The sequence below is a fragment of the Caretta caretta genome, chromosome 27, assembly GCF_965140235.1.
Source record: "Caretta caretta isolate rCarCar2 chromosome 27, rCarCar1.hap1, whole genome shotgun sequence".
NCBI classification, from domain to species: domain Eukaryota; kingdom Metazoa; phylum Chordata; order Testudines; family Cheloniidae; genus Caretta; species Caretta caretta.
The window spans coordinates 1,447,319-1,465,038 of record NC_134232.1 but is presented as its reverse complement, the minus strand read 5'-3'; the positions used below and the strand labels follow the sequence as shown (position 1 = coordinate 1,465,038).

At 44.9% G+C, this 17,720-nt stretch overlaps 1 protein-coding gene across 5 annotated transcripts in view; it reads left to right on the top strand.

Annotated features, from left to right (window-relative positions):
- MYO1D (myosin ID) overlaps positions 1 to 17,720 on the top strand; it is a 383,172-nt gene that overhangs the window by 95,036 nt on the left and 270,416 nt on the right. For all 5 annotated transcript variants that reach the window (XM_048829695.2, XM_048829697.2, XM_075123527.1 and 2 more), the window contains exons 4-7: positions 3,475 to 3,640; positions 6,304 to 6,357; positions 7,404 to 7,499; positions 14,753 to 14,869. In XM_048829695.2, the coding sequence (XP_048685652.1) occupies positions 3,475 to 3,640; positions 6,304 to 6,357; positions 7,404 to 7,499; positions 14,753 to 14,869 (433 nt within the window). The remainder of the gene's footprint in view (positions 1 to 3,474; positions 3,641 to 6,303; positions 6,358 to 7,403; positions 7,500 to 14,752; positions 14,870 to 17,720) is intronic.

Below are 17,720 nucleotides of genomic sequence, written 5' to 3'. Positions count from 1 at the left end.
ACAATGCCCTGAAATTAAGTTTCTGCTGAGGTATCAGACACACTTCATGGAACTAAATGTACTTGTACATTCAATTCATGACAAATGGGATGTTGAACAGAAGCAATACACTCTAATTTTAGTCCAGCATTTCATGTTCATGCCTATCAGGCATACTGAGTAAAAGTATAAAAGTCTTTAAATAAATGAACATGGCATACTGACAAAGAAAATTAAAATCCCACCTTGGAACTAACTCTCGAACAACTTGCCCACCGTGCAAGAAACTGAGAGAGAAACTAGATGAGTATTTCAGGGGTGCAGACTCAAATTTAGACAGACTAACCAAGAAAGTAAATTCTACAACCAAAGGTTTTCCAATGAAAATGCTAACTCTCCAGCTCCCCATTCATGTCTAGGGATTGTTAGCAAAAGTTCCCAGCTGATTTTCCAGTGTACCACCTATGCATGTTATCTGTCTAAAGTAGATTCCTGGTTACAGGGAATAAGTTATGTATTACAATGTGTTTGAATTCAGCTAAATTTAAATTTATACATCTAGGATCAAAGAATTTGGGCCATACTTACAGGATGGGGAACTCTACCCTGGTAAGCAATGACTCTGGAAAAGATTTCGGGGTCATACTGGATAATCAACTGAACATGAGATCCCAGTGTAATGCTGTGGCCAAAACAGATAACAGTCCTGGGATGCATAAATATGGAAATCTCAAGTAGGAGTGGAGAGGTTGTTTTACTGGGTGCTGATGTGACCACTGCTGGAATACTGTGTTCAGTTCTGGTGTCCACAATTCAAGGATGTTGGAAAAATTGGAGAGGGTTCAGAGAAGAGCTACAAGAATGACCGAGGGGTTAGAAAACCTGCCTTATAGAGACACATTGAGCTCTTTGTAAAATACAACTGGCTGTATTTTAAAGAAGCCTTATTGAGGGCTCAGGAACAAACCATCCCAAAGTGCAGAAAGAATAGCAAATATGGCAGGCGACCAGCTTGGCTTAACAGTGAAATCTTTGGTAAGCTTAAACTAAAAAAGGAAGCTTACAAGAAGTAGAAATTTGGATAGATGACTAGAAAAATATTGCTAGAGCATGCAGGGGTGTAATCAGGAAATCCAAGGCACAATTGGAGTTGCAGCTAGCAAGGTATGTGAAGGGTGACAAGAAGGATTTCTACAGGTATGCTAGCAAAAAGAAGTTGTTCAGGGAAAGTGTGGGACCCTTACTGAACGCGGAGGTAACAAAGTGGCAGATGATGTGGAAAAAGCTGAAGTACTCAATGCTTTTCTTTGCCTCAGTCTTCCCAGACAAGGTCAGCTCCCAGGCTGCTGCACTGGGCAACACAGCATGGGGAGGAGGTGATCAGCCCTCAGTGGTGAAAGAACAGGTTAAGGACTGTTTAGAAAAGCTGGCCATGCACAAGTCCATGGGTCCAGCTCTAATGCATCCAAGGATGCTGAGGGAGTTGGCTGATGTGATTGCAGAGCCATTGGCCATTATCTTTGAAAATTTGTGGTGATTGGGGGAGGTCCTGGATGATTGGAAAAAGGCAAATATAGTGCCCATATTTTAAAAAGGGAAGAAAGAGAACCCAGGGAACTACAGCCTCACTTCAGTCCCCAGCAAAATCATGGAGCAGGTCCTCAGGGAATCCGTTTTGAAGCATGTGGAGGAGAAGAAGGTGATCAGGAACAGTCCACATGGGTTCACCAACGGCAAGTCATGCCTGACCAACCTGATTGTCTTCTATGATGAGATAACTGGCCCTGTGGATATGGGGAAAGCTGTGGATATAGTTTGACTTTAGCAAAGCTTTTGTTATGGTCTTCCACGGTATTCTTGCCAGCAAGTTAAAAAAGTATGGATTGGATGAATGGACTATAAGGTGGATAGAAAGCTGGCTAGATTGTCGGGCTCAAAGGTTAGTGATCAACGGTTCGATGTCTAGTTGGCAGCCGCTATCAAGCGGAGTGCCCCAGGGGTTGGTCCTGGGGCCAATTTTGTTCAACATCTTTATTAATGATCTGGATGATGGGATGGATTGCACCCTCAGCAAGTTTGCAGATGACACGAAGCTGGGGGAAGAGGTAGATACGCTGGAGAGTATGAATAGGGTCCAGAGAAATTGGAGGATTGGGCCAAAAGAAATCCGACGAGGTTCATCAAGGACAAGTGCAGAGTCCTGCACTTAGTAAGGAAGAATTCCATGCACCACTACAGGTTGAGGACCAACTGGCTAAGAGGCAGTTCTACAGAAAAGGACCTGGGGATTACAGTGGACGAGAAGGTGGATATGACTCAGGAGTGTGCGTTTGTTGCCAAGAAGGCTAACGGCATATTGGGCTGTATTAGTAGGAGCATTGCCAGCAGATCAAGGGAAGTGATTATTCCCCTCTATTCGGCACTGGTGAGGCCACACCTGGAGTATTGTGTCCAGTTTTTGTCCCCCCACTACAGAAGGGATGTGGACAAACTGGAGAGAGTCCAGCGGAGGACAACGAAAACGATTAGGGGGCTGGGACACATGACTTACGAGAATAGGCTCAGGGAACTGGGGTTATTTAGTCTGTAGAAGAGAAGAGTGAGGGGGGATTTGATAGCAGCCTTCAACTACCTGAAGGGGGGTTCCAAGGAGGATGGAGCTAGGCTGTTCTCAGTGGTGGCAGATGACAGAACAAGAAGCAATGGTATCAAGTTGCAGTGGGGGAGTTCTAGGTTGGATATTAGAAAACAGTGTTTCACTGGGAGGGTGGTGAAGCACTGGAATGCGTTACTTAGGGAGGTGGTGGAATCTCCATCCTTAGGGCTTTTTAAGGCCTGGCTTGACACAGCCTTGGCTGGGATGATTTAGTTGGTGTTGGTTGTGCTTTGAGCAGGGGATTGGAGTAGATGACCTCCTGAGGTCTCTTCCAACCCTAATATTCTATTCTATGATTCTTTGAATTTATTTAGCTTAACAAAGAGAAGGCTAAGGGGCAACTTGATTACAGTGTGTAAGTATCTACCTAGGGAACAAATATTTAATAATGGGCTATTCACTCTATCAGAGAGAGGTATAACAAGATCCAATGGCTGGAAGTTGAAGCTAGGTAAATTCAGAGTGGAAATAAGATGTAAATTGTTAACGGTGCAAGTAATTAACCATTGGAAAAAATTTACCAAGGGTCCTGGTCTGTTCTCCATCCTTGACAATTTTTAATCAAGATTGGATCTTTTTTTGTAAAGATCTGCTTTAAGAATTATTTTGGAAAAGTTTTCTGGCCTGTGTTATACGGGAGGTCAGACAAGATGATCACAGTGCTCCCTGGGAATCTATGAATCAGGACACATTGAATCTTCTTGTAGAATATAACCCTGCTGTTACTAAAGCCCTCTGAAAAGCATGATTTATGTCTGGAAAAAGATTGCACTAGATATCTGGGAACACACTACCTACACTTGTGCTGTTCTCTTGCCTTTTCTGCTTATCTGTACTAGAGTGAAGAACATGTTGTTGAAATCCAACTGTGTGTTAGAGGCCTTCGGCAATGCCAAAACCAACCGTAACGACAACTCCAGCAGATTTGGAAAATACATGGATATCAACTTTGATTTCAAAGGAGACCCGATAGGTGGACATATCAATAACTACTTGCTAGAAAAGGTAAGCTGAGTTTGACTGTAACGTGCTAGGCTGTCTTCCCATGTATGATTTCAGAGTAACAGTGTGTTAGTCTGTATTCGCAAAAAGAAAAGGAGTACTTGTGGCACCTTAGAGACTAACCAATGTATTTGAGCATAAGCTTTCGTGAGCTACAGCTCACTTCATCGGATGCATACTGTGGAAAGTGTAGAAGATCTTTTTATATACACACAAAGCATGAAAAAATACCTCCTCCCACCCCACTCTCCTGCTGGTGATAGCTTATCTAAAGTGATCACTCTCCTTACAATGTGTATGATAATCAGGTTGGGCCATTTCCAGCACAAATGGCCCAATTTGATTATCATACACATTGTAAGGAGAGTGATCACTTTAGATAAGCTATTACCAGCAGGAGAGTGGGGTGGGGGGAGAGAAAACCTTTTGTAGTGGTAAATACCCATTTTTTCATGGTTTGTATGTATAAAAAGATCTTCTGTACTTTCCACAGTATGCATCCGATGAAGTGAGCTGTAGCTCACGAAAGCTTATGCTCAAATAAATTGGTTAGTCTCTAAGGTGCCACAAGTACTCCTTTTCTTTTTTCCCATGTATGATTATTTGTAAAACATAGTATTTGCCATTTTAAATGTCTCCTGAACTTACTTCAAATAGTTTATTGAATATCCATCATAGGATGACTGTCACTTCAGAACTAGACTGTAATTTTTCCCCCCAGGATCAATAAAGGTATGGTTGCTAAAATTAAGAAACTGTCAAAGCACCGCAACCAATTTGTTGCAGCACAAACACCTTGAAACCATTGTTTTCAGAGCTCATTAAATCATAGAACTCTGGGGATAAATAGAAAGGTTTCAGAATGTTTTGTCTGTGCTTTGTACCCAGAATAAAATCTGATATTAATTTACCATGTGTAAAATTGCTTCCCACAGACATTCTTGCACTGAAGTCTCACTGGTCAAGCAAAAGTTATGAAGATTTCTGTGTGTCTGCAAGAAGTGGTGGTGTGGTTTTAGAAATATTGCATTGAACTGATGCCATAGCTTTACATGATCATCTGTTAACTTTTATTACATATTCCAGGAGAGTGATGGAAACAATGTCTTTCATGTCATTTTAGACTGTACAGATTTGACAGCATCTGGCAACATTTTTAAACTTCTGACTTTATTTCTCTGGAACCTAGTTCCAGAATAAACATTTTGTTGTATTTAGTGTTTAATATGTACTGCTTTGACCCTAGTGACACACTAAGGGAAAATATTGTTTGCAACTGCAATGGCTTGAACTCATAAGGCTTTTTATAAAATGTGTTTGACTGCACTATGCTAAGTTCCTGTTTCTGTTTAAAAAAAAAAAATGTTATTCTGAGGCTTTAATGTTAGCCCAATTGGGTGATGAGGGCAGGCAATGATTTTCCATTGCTGCATATAGAGGCCTGATCTTAAGTCAGCTACCCTTGCATGATCATACAAATCGTCATAATTACAACAGCCACCTCACTAATTCTCACTGACTTTTTGCTAATCCACTAACCTGGTAATTCTCACAGGAAACCTAGTTGTTTCACTCTACTTCTCAGCAAGGATTTAATAGCAAAAGATGGCTCTGTAGTGAGCTTTTATTACTAAGACATTATTGTTACAAAATATTCTGCGCTTCACCAGCTAGTTAAGGATTTAAACAAAACTACATTATGCTATTCAAAGGCCTGGTCTATACTACAGGGGGAGATGGATCTAAGTTACGCAACTTCAGCTACGTGAATAACGTAGCTGAAGTCGACGTACTTAGATCTACTTACCGCGGGGTCCACACTATGCGATGTCGACTGGAGATGCTCTCCTGTCGACTCCCCTTGCGCTTCTCATTCAGGTGGAGTACAGGAGTCGATGGGAGAGCGATCCGCGGTCGATTTAGCGGGTCTTCACTAGACTCGCTAAATCAAACGCTGATGCATCGATCACTGTGCGTCGAGCCCCCGGTAAGTGTAGACAAGGCCAAATTATACGTTTTGTCATGTGGTATCAGTGACTCCTGGCTTAACTTACTCATTATTTTGCAAAATTCTGTAGTTGGCAATGGTGCTGAGTCACTATTGTGAATGTGAAGTTCCACTGTAGTTAACAAGAATTCCCCTAAATCTTACACTGTGGGACTAAGATTCAGTGAAGATCTGAATGCCTCTTGCTCCTGCCAACATTGGTCTTGGGTTAAAAGGGAAGCATAACTTGCCACTGCTTTACCTGTTCTGGTATGTTAGCAGAAGAGTTTACCACAAGAGTTCCCTAACTGTGGACCCTGGAGCACTTGCTGGTGATCAAGTGGTGCTGTTTCCTATTTCCTATTAGATGCTCAAAATAGTTTCTTATGTGAGTTTTGCATGTAAGCAATTACCATGGTCACTACAGGGGGAGTCATCTTTAAAAATATCCTATTGTTTGTATAATTGAATAATCTGTGTATGACTGGGCTGTACACTCCATGGGACAGGGACTGCCTTGTGTCATACACAGCTAGTAGTGATCAGTAATACATTTGTAGGGTAAAAAGTGCAGGAAGAATTTTGGTAATGATAGTGAATTATTGCATTGGCAGACTTAAGTAAAATATTTAAGCACACTACTGGTATCTAAAAATATGTCTTTGTATCTCCCCCCCAGTCCCGAGTGATTGTGCAGCAGCCAGGAGAACGAAGCTTTCACTCTTTTTATCAGGTTAGTGTTTGCCTACTCAAACACATGGAAATTAGCTGGCTCATTCCTCTGCTCAGAGGACATAGAGGCAAAGCAATTAACACAGTCCCTCTTGCATGCTTTATGTAAAGGGGTGCTCTGTGTTATCACACTTGGGGCCAGTTTTCTGTTTTTTCAACCATTTCTAGGTTGGCTGAAGATGCCTAATTTTGGAGAGGGGGCCATGGAAAGGTGGAATATTCCTCCTCATCCTCCTATTTATTAACACATTTGTAAACTTAGTAGTACTTCTGAGCATATGGTACTATACCTGGACTTTGGATTAGTACTTCATTAGCAGTACAACTAATGTCCTCTTTTCTCATGAGGCTTCTATAATTTGGATTGAGCTAGTTTCATGGCATTGGGTACATTCATATCTTAACTTAAGTAAAAACATTAAGTGCCTTCAGTATTGTTTGTGGTAAGCTGATGCCTCTGTGTAGGCTCTTCTGGGGAAGAAGATGCCCCTCATCATACCTCTTTGTGAAGAAAATGATCAACATACCTGCCTTACTTTGTTCAGCACAGTTTCTGATATTTGCCACCATGGTGTATACGGCACTTTGTTTCCAACATGTGGCAATTTGAAGATGTTTCCATTGGGGAAATTACATGTGTTTGGTCCTGTATGCTTGCCTGAAAACATCTGTATGATGATGCCCCTGTGCAGAGGTTTTGACTTCTTTTCAAGATTGTTGCTTTAACAGCCTTAAAGGCAACCACCTGGAAGGTGTTTTTGGCTCTGTAACGGTGGAGACTGTGTATATGATAGCCACAATGCTTACACAGCCTTTCCCTGTGACTGGAAAATTCATTGCATGATGCTTACTGGCTTCAGGTGCCAAGGCTGTTTGCATATTAGTAATGGAAATAGAAAGTTGTGGTCATGCCTAACCATGCATGAGGAAGAAGGAATTTATTCAATGTAGCAATAAATGAGTAACTTATGATGTTACACCGACTATGAACATACTGGATGGTGTTTGTTTTTTTGATTGATCGTTTTTTAAAATACTATTTGACAGCTTCTCCAGGGAGGTTCTGATCAGATACTACGCTCTCTACATCTTCAGAAAAATTTCTCTGCATACAACTATATCCGGGCCGGAGGGCAGTTAAAGGTGAGGATGCAGTCAATTAGTTTCAGGTAACTTGTTCTAAAGTTGTAAATGCATCTGGAAGTGGTATGTTGACTTTAGCTGTACATCCTTGCTCACAGTTATGGGAAGATATCGTAAGAGAAATGAAGAATTCCAGCCACAATCTAAAAGACTGGGCAACTACCAGGCTGTCACCCCCAGCTGCTGTGGTGGATTGCTGTGCCTTGTTGCTGCTTCCTCCCTGCAGCAGCTGCCAGTATGATGAGAGGGCAAACAGCCTGGGTGTGGAGTACAGGCAGGCAGTAAAGGGGCTCTAAGAATCAACCTCAACAGCTCATGGTCTAAGTGGCTTCATATAAATTGGTTTCGTGTAGGTATGTGGGACTTCGGTTATTGATAGCAGACCCCCAAACAAATTGGTTCCCGATGCAGGCACCATTATGACCTATTTTCTATCTCATGCCTTTCATGGAATCTCCTTTGTATCAGTGATACAATCCAGTCTTCTTCAAATGCACGTGTCCATTCCACTTCAGGTTTGTACATGCCCAATGCACTGTTGGAGATTTTTCCCTCAGCAGTACCCATTAGGGCCGTGCATGCACCATCTGCTGCTCTGTGCTGCTGCACTATGTTATAAAGGGTAGAGCCACACCCAGTCCCCTTCAGTTCCTTCTTACCGCCCGCGACAGTTCTTGGAGCATGCTATGGTGCTGCTGCTGCAAATTTTCTTCATTTTGCATTTGTATATAGTTGGTACTCGTTAATAGTTTTTGTTAGGATAATGTAGCATTAGGTTTCCTTTATTGGTGTACTTTTTTGGTACTCTTTGATTCCTGCTGTGTGGGTACTGGTACTTGGTGTTGGGGGTGTGCCTCGGTCCCCAGGCTTCAAGCCCTGTGATGCCTGCAAGAAACCAGTGCTGGTTAGTGACCTGCACTTAAAGTGCCTGAAGTGCCTAGGAGAAGCTCATGATAGAGATGGTGCCACATCTACAGGGACTTTAAACCCAGAACTAAAAAGGAAGGGAAGTCACACTAAAACACCTTCTGATGGAAGCAGTCCTGCACCCACACTCAGAGCTTCCCCATTCGGAGTGTGTACCAAGCATATCCGCTTCAGTTAAGAATGCTCCTCCAGTTTTGGCAGACTCTTGATGCCAGTCTCTTTCTCTGGTACTGAGGAAGACACACCAGAAGATGGCATCGAAGGACTTGGTATCTGGGAGATCAAGGTCCCTGACACCAAAGTCCAGCAATTGTGCTGGGGAGGAGGATAGATTGTGTTAGTGATGCGGTCTTCGTTGGCTTAGCAGTAGCAAGAGATGGTACCATTTGAAACATATGTTGTGGAATGCGACCTTTGGAGTCTCTCGATACTGTGGGCACTGTAGCACCTCCTTGTACACTGCTGTCGAGAGGCAAACTGCAGTGATCTCACTAATGCCCTTTTCTCCAGACTACTGACACCAATTCCTGGCACTGACAGGAGTAGCTCCTCTTTAGTTGGATGAATCCAGTTCATCCTCTGAGTTAGAAGTTGGCTTATACATGTCACGGCTGTGTCACATAGTCACCACCCTGATACCCAGCAGAAGCTCTGTCTTGGCTGACTGGGAAGGAATTGAGCTCTGCACCATACCAGTGGCCATTTTGGAACTCTTGGAGGTTTCTACCTGCCTCAAAGTTGTCTCCACACCCTTCTTCTTCTTCTATATTTCCATGTAGAGGATCCTATTTCCTGCTTAGGACTTAAACCTGGTATTGACAAAGCTAATGGGTCCTTCCTTTGAACTGTTATCCACCTGCTCATTACTCCATGTCCCGATGAAGGTAGCCTTTTTGGTGGCAATCGCCTTGGGCAGGGGAGTGGGTTAATTGTGAGCCTTAGTGTCTGGTCCTCTGTATACAGTCTTCTACAAGGACAAATTATACCTGTTCCTTTATCTGAAGTTTCTCACCAAAGTTGTCTCTCACTTCCACATCAATTAGGCAATATATTTGCCAACTTCCTTCCTGAAGCCTCATGCTCATAAGGATGAGGAAAGATATAATATGGCCAATGTAACTTTTCCAAACAACGTGTTTGCACTTGCTTGTGAGTCACCTGAAGAGGAATGGATGTGTGCAAACTGTTCCTAACCTGTTCTGTAACTGTTCTTTGTGAGGTGTTGCATGTGTCCATTTCCGGACCTACCCTCCTTCCCCGTCTATATCAAAGTCTGTCTAGTAAGAAGAAATGAGGAGAGTGGGAGTGGGAGGTGCAGCAATGTGAAGCACCAAATGACATATACGCCACTCTGATGGGTATGCTGAGGGAGAAATCTCCAATAACAGTGCACCAGGTGTGCACTCACCTGAAGTGGAATGAACATGTGTACGTCTCGAAGACCAATTATGGAACCGGTTAATAACCCTTTCTGTCTCATCAAAGGCTGTATGTCACTTACGTCTAACCTCAGTAACGTGGAGCAAACAGAGCTGGGCTCTATCTGAAACATTTGAACAAGTACCTGAAGGAGACACATCTTCACAGTCCCATTTTGTCATCCCAGAAATAATTCTCCTGTTTTGCCTGTAGTGGGCAGCTTTTTCAACTCTGATCATAGAATCATAGAATATCAGGGTTGGAAGGGACCCCAGAAGGTCATCTAGTCCAACCCCCTGCTCGAAGCAGGACCAATTCCCAGTTAAATCATCCCAGCCAGGGCTTTGTCAAGCCTGACCTTAAAAACCTCTAAGGAAGGAGATTCTACCACCTCCCTAGGTAACGCATTCCAGTGTTTCACCACCCTCTTAGTGAAAAAGTTTTTCCTAATATCCAATCTAAACCTCCCCCACTGCAACTTGAGACCATTACTCCTCGTTCTGTCATCTGCTACCATTGAGAACAGTCTAGAGCCATCCTCTTTGGAACCCCCTTTCAGGTAGTTGAAAGCAGCTATCAAATCCCCCCTCATTCTTCTCTTCTGCAGGCTAAACAATCCCAGCTCCCTCAGCCTCTCCTCATAAGTCATGTGTTCCAGACCCCTAATCATTTTTGTTGCCCTTCGCTGGACTCTCTCCAATTTTCCACATCCTTCTTGTAGTGTGGGGCCCAAAACTGGACACAGTACTCCAGATGAGGCCTCACCAATGTCGAATAGAGGGGAACGATCACGTCCCTTGATCTGCTCGCTATGCCCCTACTTATACATCCCAAAATGCCATTGGCCTTCTTTGCAACAAGGGCACGCTGCTGACTCATATCCAGCTTCTCGTCCACTGTCACCCCTAGGTCCTTTTCCGCAGAACTGCTGCCTAGCCATTCGGTCCCTAGTCTGTAGCTGTGCATTGGGTTCTTCCGTCCTAAGTGCAGGACCCTGCACTTATCCTTATTGAACCTCATCAGATTTCTTTTGGCCCAAGCCTCCAATTTGTCTAGGTCCTTCTGTATCCTATCCCTCCCTTCCAGCGTATCTACCACTCCTCCCAGTTTAGTATCATCCGCAAATTTGCTGAGAGTGCAATCCACACCATCCTCCAGATCATTTATGAAGATATTGAAGAAAACCGACCCTTGGGGCACTCCACTTGATACCGGCTGCCAACTAGACATGGAGCCATTGATCACTACCCGTTGAGCCTGACAATCTAGCCAGCTTTCTACCCACCTTACAGTGCATTCATCCAGCCCATACTTCCTTAACTTGCTGACAAGAATACTGTGGGATCCTTACAATTTAATCGGCAATGTACTCCAAAGGTCTTTTCCAGGATTATGGTAGTATCAGTATTGGCTTTAAAGAAGGAAATTAACTTCTTGGTCTTTATGGACAACTCTGTTCGGTGTGATGGGATCCCAGGAGTGCCGTCTGAGACTGCGGGACTGCTGTGCCCCCTTAACTCTCCAGCCTGCGCTGTCTCTCACAATGCTTTGCTAGTGACAAGCAGCAAACCCCTCCAGGTGCTGCTGTTATTCAGCACAACCGCATGTGGAGCCCCACACCCAGCTAGATTGCATGAATGCTCCCAGAGCCACTCCTGGATCACACAGAGAAAGGCACCAGCCAAATCCTCCCAGCTGCGTACCTCAGGAATATATTGCCTTCCACTGCTCAAGATGCACTGCTCAGTTTAATTATTGATTCACCACTTCATCAGTGAAAAGTGAATATACACCCGCCTTTGTAAATCTGACAAACACTCTTACCAAACACTTCAGGCAAGCTCAAGGGTAAAGATAAACAGTAAAAGAAGTTTGACTACAAAAGATAGATTTTAAGTGATTATAAGCGACGGGCAAAAAGTCAAAGTGGTTACCAAAATAAAATAATATATATAAGCATGGAATCTAAACTCTCAACCCTGTTAGACTGGGCAACATCTAGATCAGGGGTGGGCAACCTCGGCCCGGAGGCCACATCTGGCCGTTCAGACATTTTAATTCAGACCTTGAGCTCTTGCTGGGGAGTGGGGTCCGGGGCTTGCCCTGATCCAGCATTCCAGTCAGGGGCTTGCCCCGCTCCGGGCATGCTGTGGCTCTGCACAGCTCCCAGAAGTAGCGGCATGTGCCCCTTCCAGCTCCTATGCATAGCATCAGCCAATGGGGCTCTGCAGCTTCCATTGGCTGGGAACTATGGCCAATGGGAGCTGCAGGACGGTGTCTGTGGATGGGGCAGTGTGCCGAGCCACCTGGCTGTGCCTCGCATAGGAACTGGAGGGGGGACATGCCACTGCTTCCCGGAGCTGCTTGAGGTAAGCGCCGTCTGGAGCCTGCACCCCGACCCCCTCCCCTGCCCTGATCTCCCTCCCGCCCTCCAAACCCATTGGTCCCAGCCTGGAGCACCCTCTTGTACCCCCAGACGGAGCCCTCACCCCCCTCCACACTCCAACCCTCTGCCCCAGCCCAGAGCCCCCTCCGGCACCCTGAACTCCTCATTTCTGGGTCCACCCCAGAGCCCACACCCCCAGCCAGAGCCCTCAGCCCCTCCCGCACACCAGCCCCCAATTTCATGAGCATTCAGGGCCCGCCATACAATTTCCATACCCAGATGTGGCCCTCGGGCCAAAAAAGTTTGCCCACGCCGATCTAGATTAAGCAGTTTTTCTCACCTCACTGGATATTGCAATTCATAGTACACAGGTTTCACCCTTGAAACCTGGGCCAGTCCCCTCTGTTGGAGTCTTCAGAGTGTCCTTGTTGCTTGCAGGGTAGGAGGGGGAAGGAGAAAAGCCATGCACGGGGCCCTTGTGTTGTGTTTTATACCGTTAATCCCATGTGCTTGGAGAACACAAGTCCAGGGCATGTCTGGTAGGCGTTGCTGAGTCACAAGGTGAAGCGATGCCCTGGTGTGTGTCCTGTGAGTGAGTCATTGAATTGTAACTCCTCTGCTGGATAATGGCTGGTGATGTCTGTTCAGCACCCACCTGGGCGTTGGTTACCCCCGTGTCATTGTCTCTGGAGGGCTTGTATCTGGGTGCCTCCCAAACCCACAGCATATTTTAGTGAAAACCATACAATACATTCTCATAACTTCACATGCCTTAATATGGAGATGGGTGACAGGAGAGAGATCACTCGATCATTACCTGTTCGGTTCACTCACTCTGGGGCACCTGGCATTGGCCACTGTCGGTAGACAAGATACTGGGCTGGATGGACCTTTGGTCTGACCCAGTATGGCCGTTCTTATGTAATGATATACCTATTTAGATAGAACCGTGGGTTTCAGCAGATCATAACCTTCCCCCTGATACCTCACACGACCTGCTTTATATGCAATATCACAATGATATATAAATGAGGAATGTGGGGATTACAGAACACTCCCCCAAGATATAGAATGTCGTACAGGGGTCTGTCGAGAGAAAGCAAAAGCAAAGTGATTCATGTTTCTGCATGCTACTACACACCAAGGCAGACTAGTTTACCAGGCAGAAGTTAAATTAAGAGTGTGTCTTCACTCATTGTTATTCACTTAGTTTGGATCAGTGATTGATCTCTCTGCATCTGGAAACCAAAAATCAAGTGCCCCATGGCCTCTCCAAGTGTCAGGACTTGTAATTCAAGTAGGTGAACGATTTCATATCAGGCAGGCCAAGATCTTTGTTATATGCTTTCCTACCATTCCACTGCTTCTTGGGACCATGCACAACCTGCAGTGTGGCAATGATATTGTTTATGCCTCTCTGGCTGAAGAGGCTATGGTTTTCAGCCTGATTAACTCCGTGTTGAATCTCCTGATCCTTCTGCATTGTATAGGAGGTTTGCTATGACAAAGATCAGTCATACATCTTTAGGACAAGACAGATTCAAAATGGTTACTCATATGAGGTGATTAACACCCTCATGAACCCAGAAAGAAGTCAATGACCAGAACTTATTCTATTAGCTGGTACAGAATTCATGGTGTAAGGATGGAAAAACAGTTTTGAACAGTCTCAGGTTCCTCCAGGAGGGCCTTAATGTGGTTGTATAAAAACTTCCACGCTATAGGTCAAGTCTCCACATTATGATGTACACATTACGTTCAGGAACATAAAGTTCAGGGTAAATCCTGACATCAAATGCTTCCTGTGTGTCACTGCCCCACAAGGTCATTGAACAAAACCTTGGGACCTCAGCATCAGCATCCAACAGTTCATATCGCTTTCTGGATAAGTGTTTTGCTGCTGTCAGCTAGTTTTGTAGCTTAAGTGATAGCAGACAGTGGTCCAGTGCTGAAAGTTGAGATTAAACCCTGTCTCTGATGCTTGATGGGAGAATTGTACCTACCGTTGTTCTTTAAAAAGAAGAAAAAAACAGCTTTTTGTTGGTAACTTCCTGTCTTGAGAGTGTTTTTAGGTTGCAAAGTCAAGAAGTTGGAATCTAGGAGCCTACACAACCATAATTTGGCTCTCTTGTGCATATGCATTGTGATGGTCTTTAATTACGTGATCACATACTATTTCCAGCTTCTTGCAGATTATAGGATTGATGTACAAAGGAGGCCGAATTAAATTGCATTGGTAACTGTAAAACTGGCATTTCTTAACTTTGAGTGGTTGATTTTGCAATCTAAATAACTCTGAAGGGTTTTTTGGTATGTGATAAATAGAATAGATAGTGGCCGTGACCTACTGTTCTGGGCAACATTCACTTTTTTTTAGTAACACGTCCGTGACATCTGTGGTGGTTGCATAATGGCTGCCACGTTATTTCCTTAAAGCTGTACCATGGTGATGCTTTATATTCAAGAATGTTTGTCTAGACTGTGAAAGGTACTAACTTAAATAAATCTCTATTTTCCTTAGTGTTCCATCAATGATGGTGCAGAGTTCAAAGCAGTGGCAGATGCTATGAAAGTGATAGGCTTCAAACCAGAGGAGGTTCAAACTGTCTACAAAATTTTGGCTTCCATTCTTCACTTGGTGAGTTCCCTGCATGTGGGTTTGTGCAAGTTGTTCTTCCGGGATTGCAATGGCAGGGCAGCCAGGCTGTGTTACTTGTGTTATTTCAATAGTCGAGTTGTTCTATCAGATGCAGTTGGAAGTGCTGTTTGGTTGAAAAGTCAACACTATTCCTGCCTGCCAGTAGTGGGTCAAATTTCCCTGTGGGACCATTGTGATCATCTAGTCTGACCTTCTGTATAACACAAGACTTAGAATTTCCCCACAATAATTCAGACTAATAGCTCATCAATCTTCATGTCAGTTTTTCTGGTGATGTCATTAAACTGGAAACTGTATTCTAGGACGTTGTGGTGAGCTGTAGTGAAGATGGAAATGATAAATATAAATAATCTGTGGGTTCTGCTTAGTGTCTTTTAATTCCAACTCCTCTCTAGACCACTGGCTTGTAACAGTCTTTGCCTGATTAAACTTATTTGAATTAGTTTGTCATAACTTTGTTCCTTGAATCCTGCTAAATACTAAAGGCCAAATCCTTCTTTTGGTCACAGGCAAAGGTAAAGCCTCGGTTGAGGGGGTGGTCAAGAAGGGTCACATGCCCCTCCCCAGACACCCTAGGGCAGGGGTTCTCAAACTGGGGGTCGGGACCCTGCAGTGGGTCGCAAGGGTACATGCGGGGGTCGTGAGCTGTCAGCCTCCACCCCAAACCCCGCTTGCCTCCAGCATTTATAATGGTATTAAATATATTTAAAAGTGTTTTTAATTTATATGGGCAGTCACACTCAGAGGCTTGCTATGTGAAAGGGGTCATCAGTACAAAAGTTTAAGAACCACTGCCCTGGGGGAGGCACATTCAGCAGGGAACCACAGTAGCGAAAGGAGCAGAACGTGGGGCTGCCGGGTGGCCACATGCAGGCAGTTCCTCCAGCATGGCTGTACTGCCCCCAGTCCTGCCCCAGCCCTTCCACACAGCTTCGACTCCTAGGGTCTGTACAGCCCCAGTGGAGGACAGGGTTGGGGCCTGGGGGTGGTACTGAGACAGCCAGGTCAGAGGAGCTGCCGGTGTGGGGCCTCCTTCCTTGCGCTGCGAAGGACAGAGCCCCGCTCCAGTTAATCTTGAGAGAGAGAACCGGGGACCCAGGGTAGAGCGGGGGGCCCAGGCTGGGGGTGGGGCAGGGAGGAGTTGGCGGGGGGAAGCCACATGCCCCCCTTAGCTGGTGCCCCCCTTTGTGTCCCTTGCCTGAGTTGCCCATAAAGGGAGCATACAGTACAGAGGACAGTTTAGCCTGAATTTAGAAATGTGCTAATGGTGTTTCACTTGTTGATGAACTGAACAGCAAATCACTCCCTGGAAATGAAGTGCTTACTTCAGCTTTGCTGACAAAGAATCCTAGAATATCAGGGTTGGAAGGGACCTCAGGAGATCATCTAGTCCAACCCCTGCTCAACTCCAACTAAATCATCCCAGCCAGGGCTTTGTCAAGCCTGACCTTGAAAATCTCTAAGGAAGGAGATTCCACCACCTCCGTAGGTAACCCATTCCAGTGCTTCACCAGCCTCCTAGTGAAAAAGTTTTTCCTAACATCCAACCTAAACCTCCCCCACTGCAACTTGAGACCATTACTCCTTGTTCTGTCATCTGCTACCACTGAGAATAGTCTAGATCCATCCTCTTTGGAACCCCCTTTCAGGTAGTTGAAAGCAGCTATCAAATCCCCCCTCATTTTTCTCTTCTGCAGACTAAATAATCCCAGTTCCCTCAGCCTCTCCTCATAAGTCATGTGTTCCAGTCCCCTAATCATTTTTGTTGCCCTCCGCTGGACTCTTTCCAATTTTTCCACATCCTCCTTGTAGTGTGGGGCCCAAAACTGGACATAGTACTCCAGATGAGGCCTCACCAATGTCAAATAGAGGGGAACGATCATGTCCCTCGATCTGCTGGCAATGTCCCTGCTTATACAGACCAAAATGCCATTAGCCTTCTTGGCAACAAGGGCACACTGTTGATGCATATCTAGCTTCTCGTCCACTGTAATGCCTAGGTGTTTTTCTGCAGAACTGCTGCTAAACCATTCGGTCCCTGGTCTGTGGCAGTGCATGGGATTCTTCCGTCGTAAGTGCAGGACTCTGCATTTGTCCTTGTTGAACCTCATCAGATTTCTTTTGGCCCAATCCTCTAATTTGTCTAGGTCCCTCTGTATCCTATCCCTACCCTCCAGCATAGCTACCACTCCTCCTAGTTTAGTGTCATCTGCAAACTTGCTGAGGGTGTAGTCCACGCCATCCTCCAGATCATTAATGAAGATATTGAACAAAACCGGCCCCAGGACCGACCCTTGGGGCACGCCGCTTGATACTGGCTGCCAACTAGACATGGAGCCATTGATCACTACCTGTTGAGCCTGATGATCTAGTCAGCTTTGTATCCACCTTATAGTCCATTCATCCAGCCCATACTTCTTTAACTTGCTGGCAAGAATACTGTGGGAGACCGTGTCAAAAGCTTTGCTAAAGTCAAGAAATAACACATCTACTGCTTTCCCCTCAGCCACAGAGCCAGTTATCTCGTCATAGAAGGCAATTAGGTTAGTCAGGCATGACTTGCCCTTGGTGAATCCATGCTGACTGTTCCTGATCACTTTCCTCTTCTCTAAGTGCTTCAGAATTGATCCCTCGAGGACCTGCTCCATGATTTTTCCAGGGACTGAGGTGAGGCTGACTGGCCTGTAGTTCCCAGGATCGTCCTCCTTCCCTTTTTTATAGATGGGCACTACATTAGCCTTTTTCCAGTATTCTGGGACCTCCTCCGATCGCCATGAGTTTTCAAAGATAATGGCCAATGGCTCTGCAATCACATCCGCCAACTCCTTTA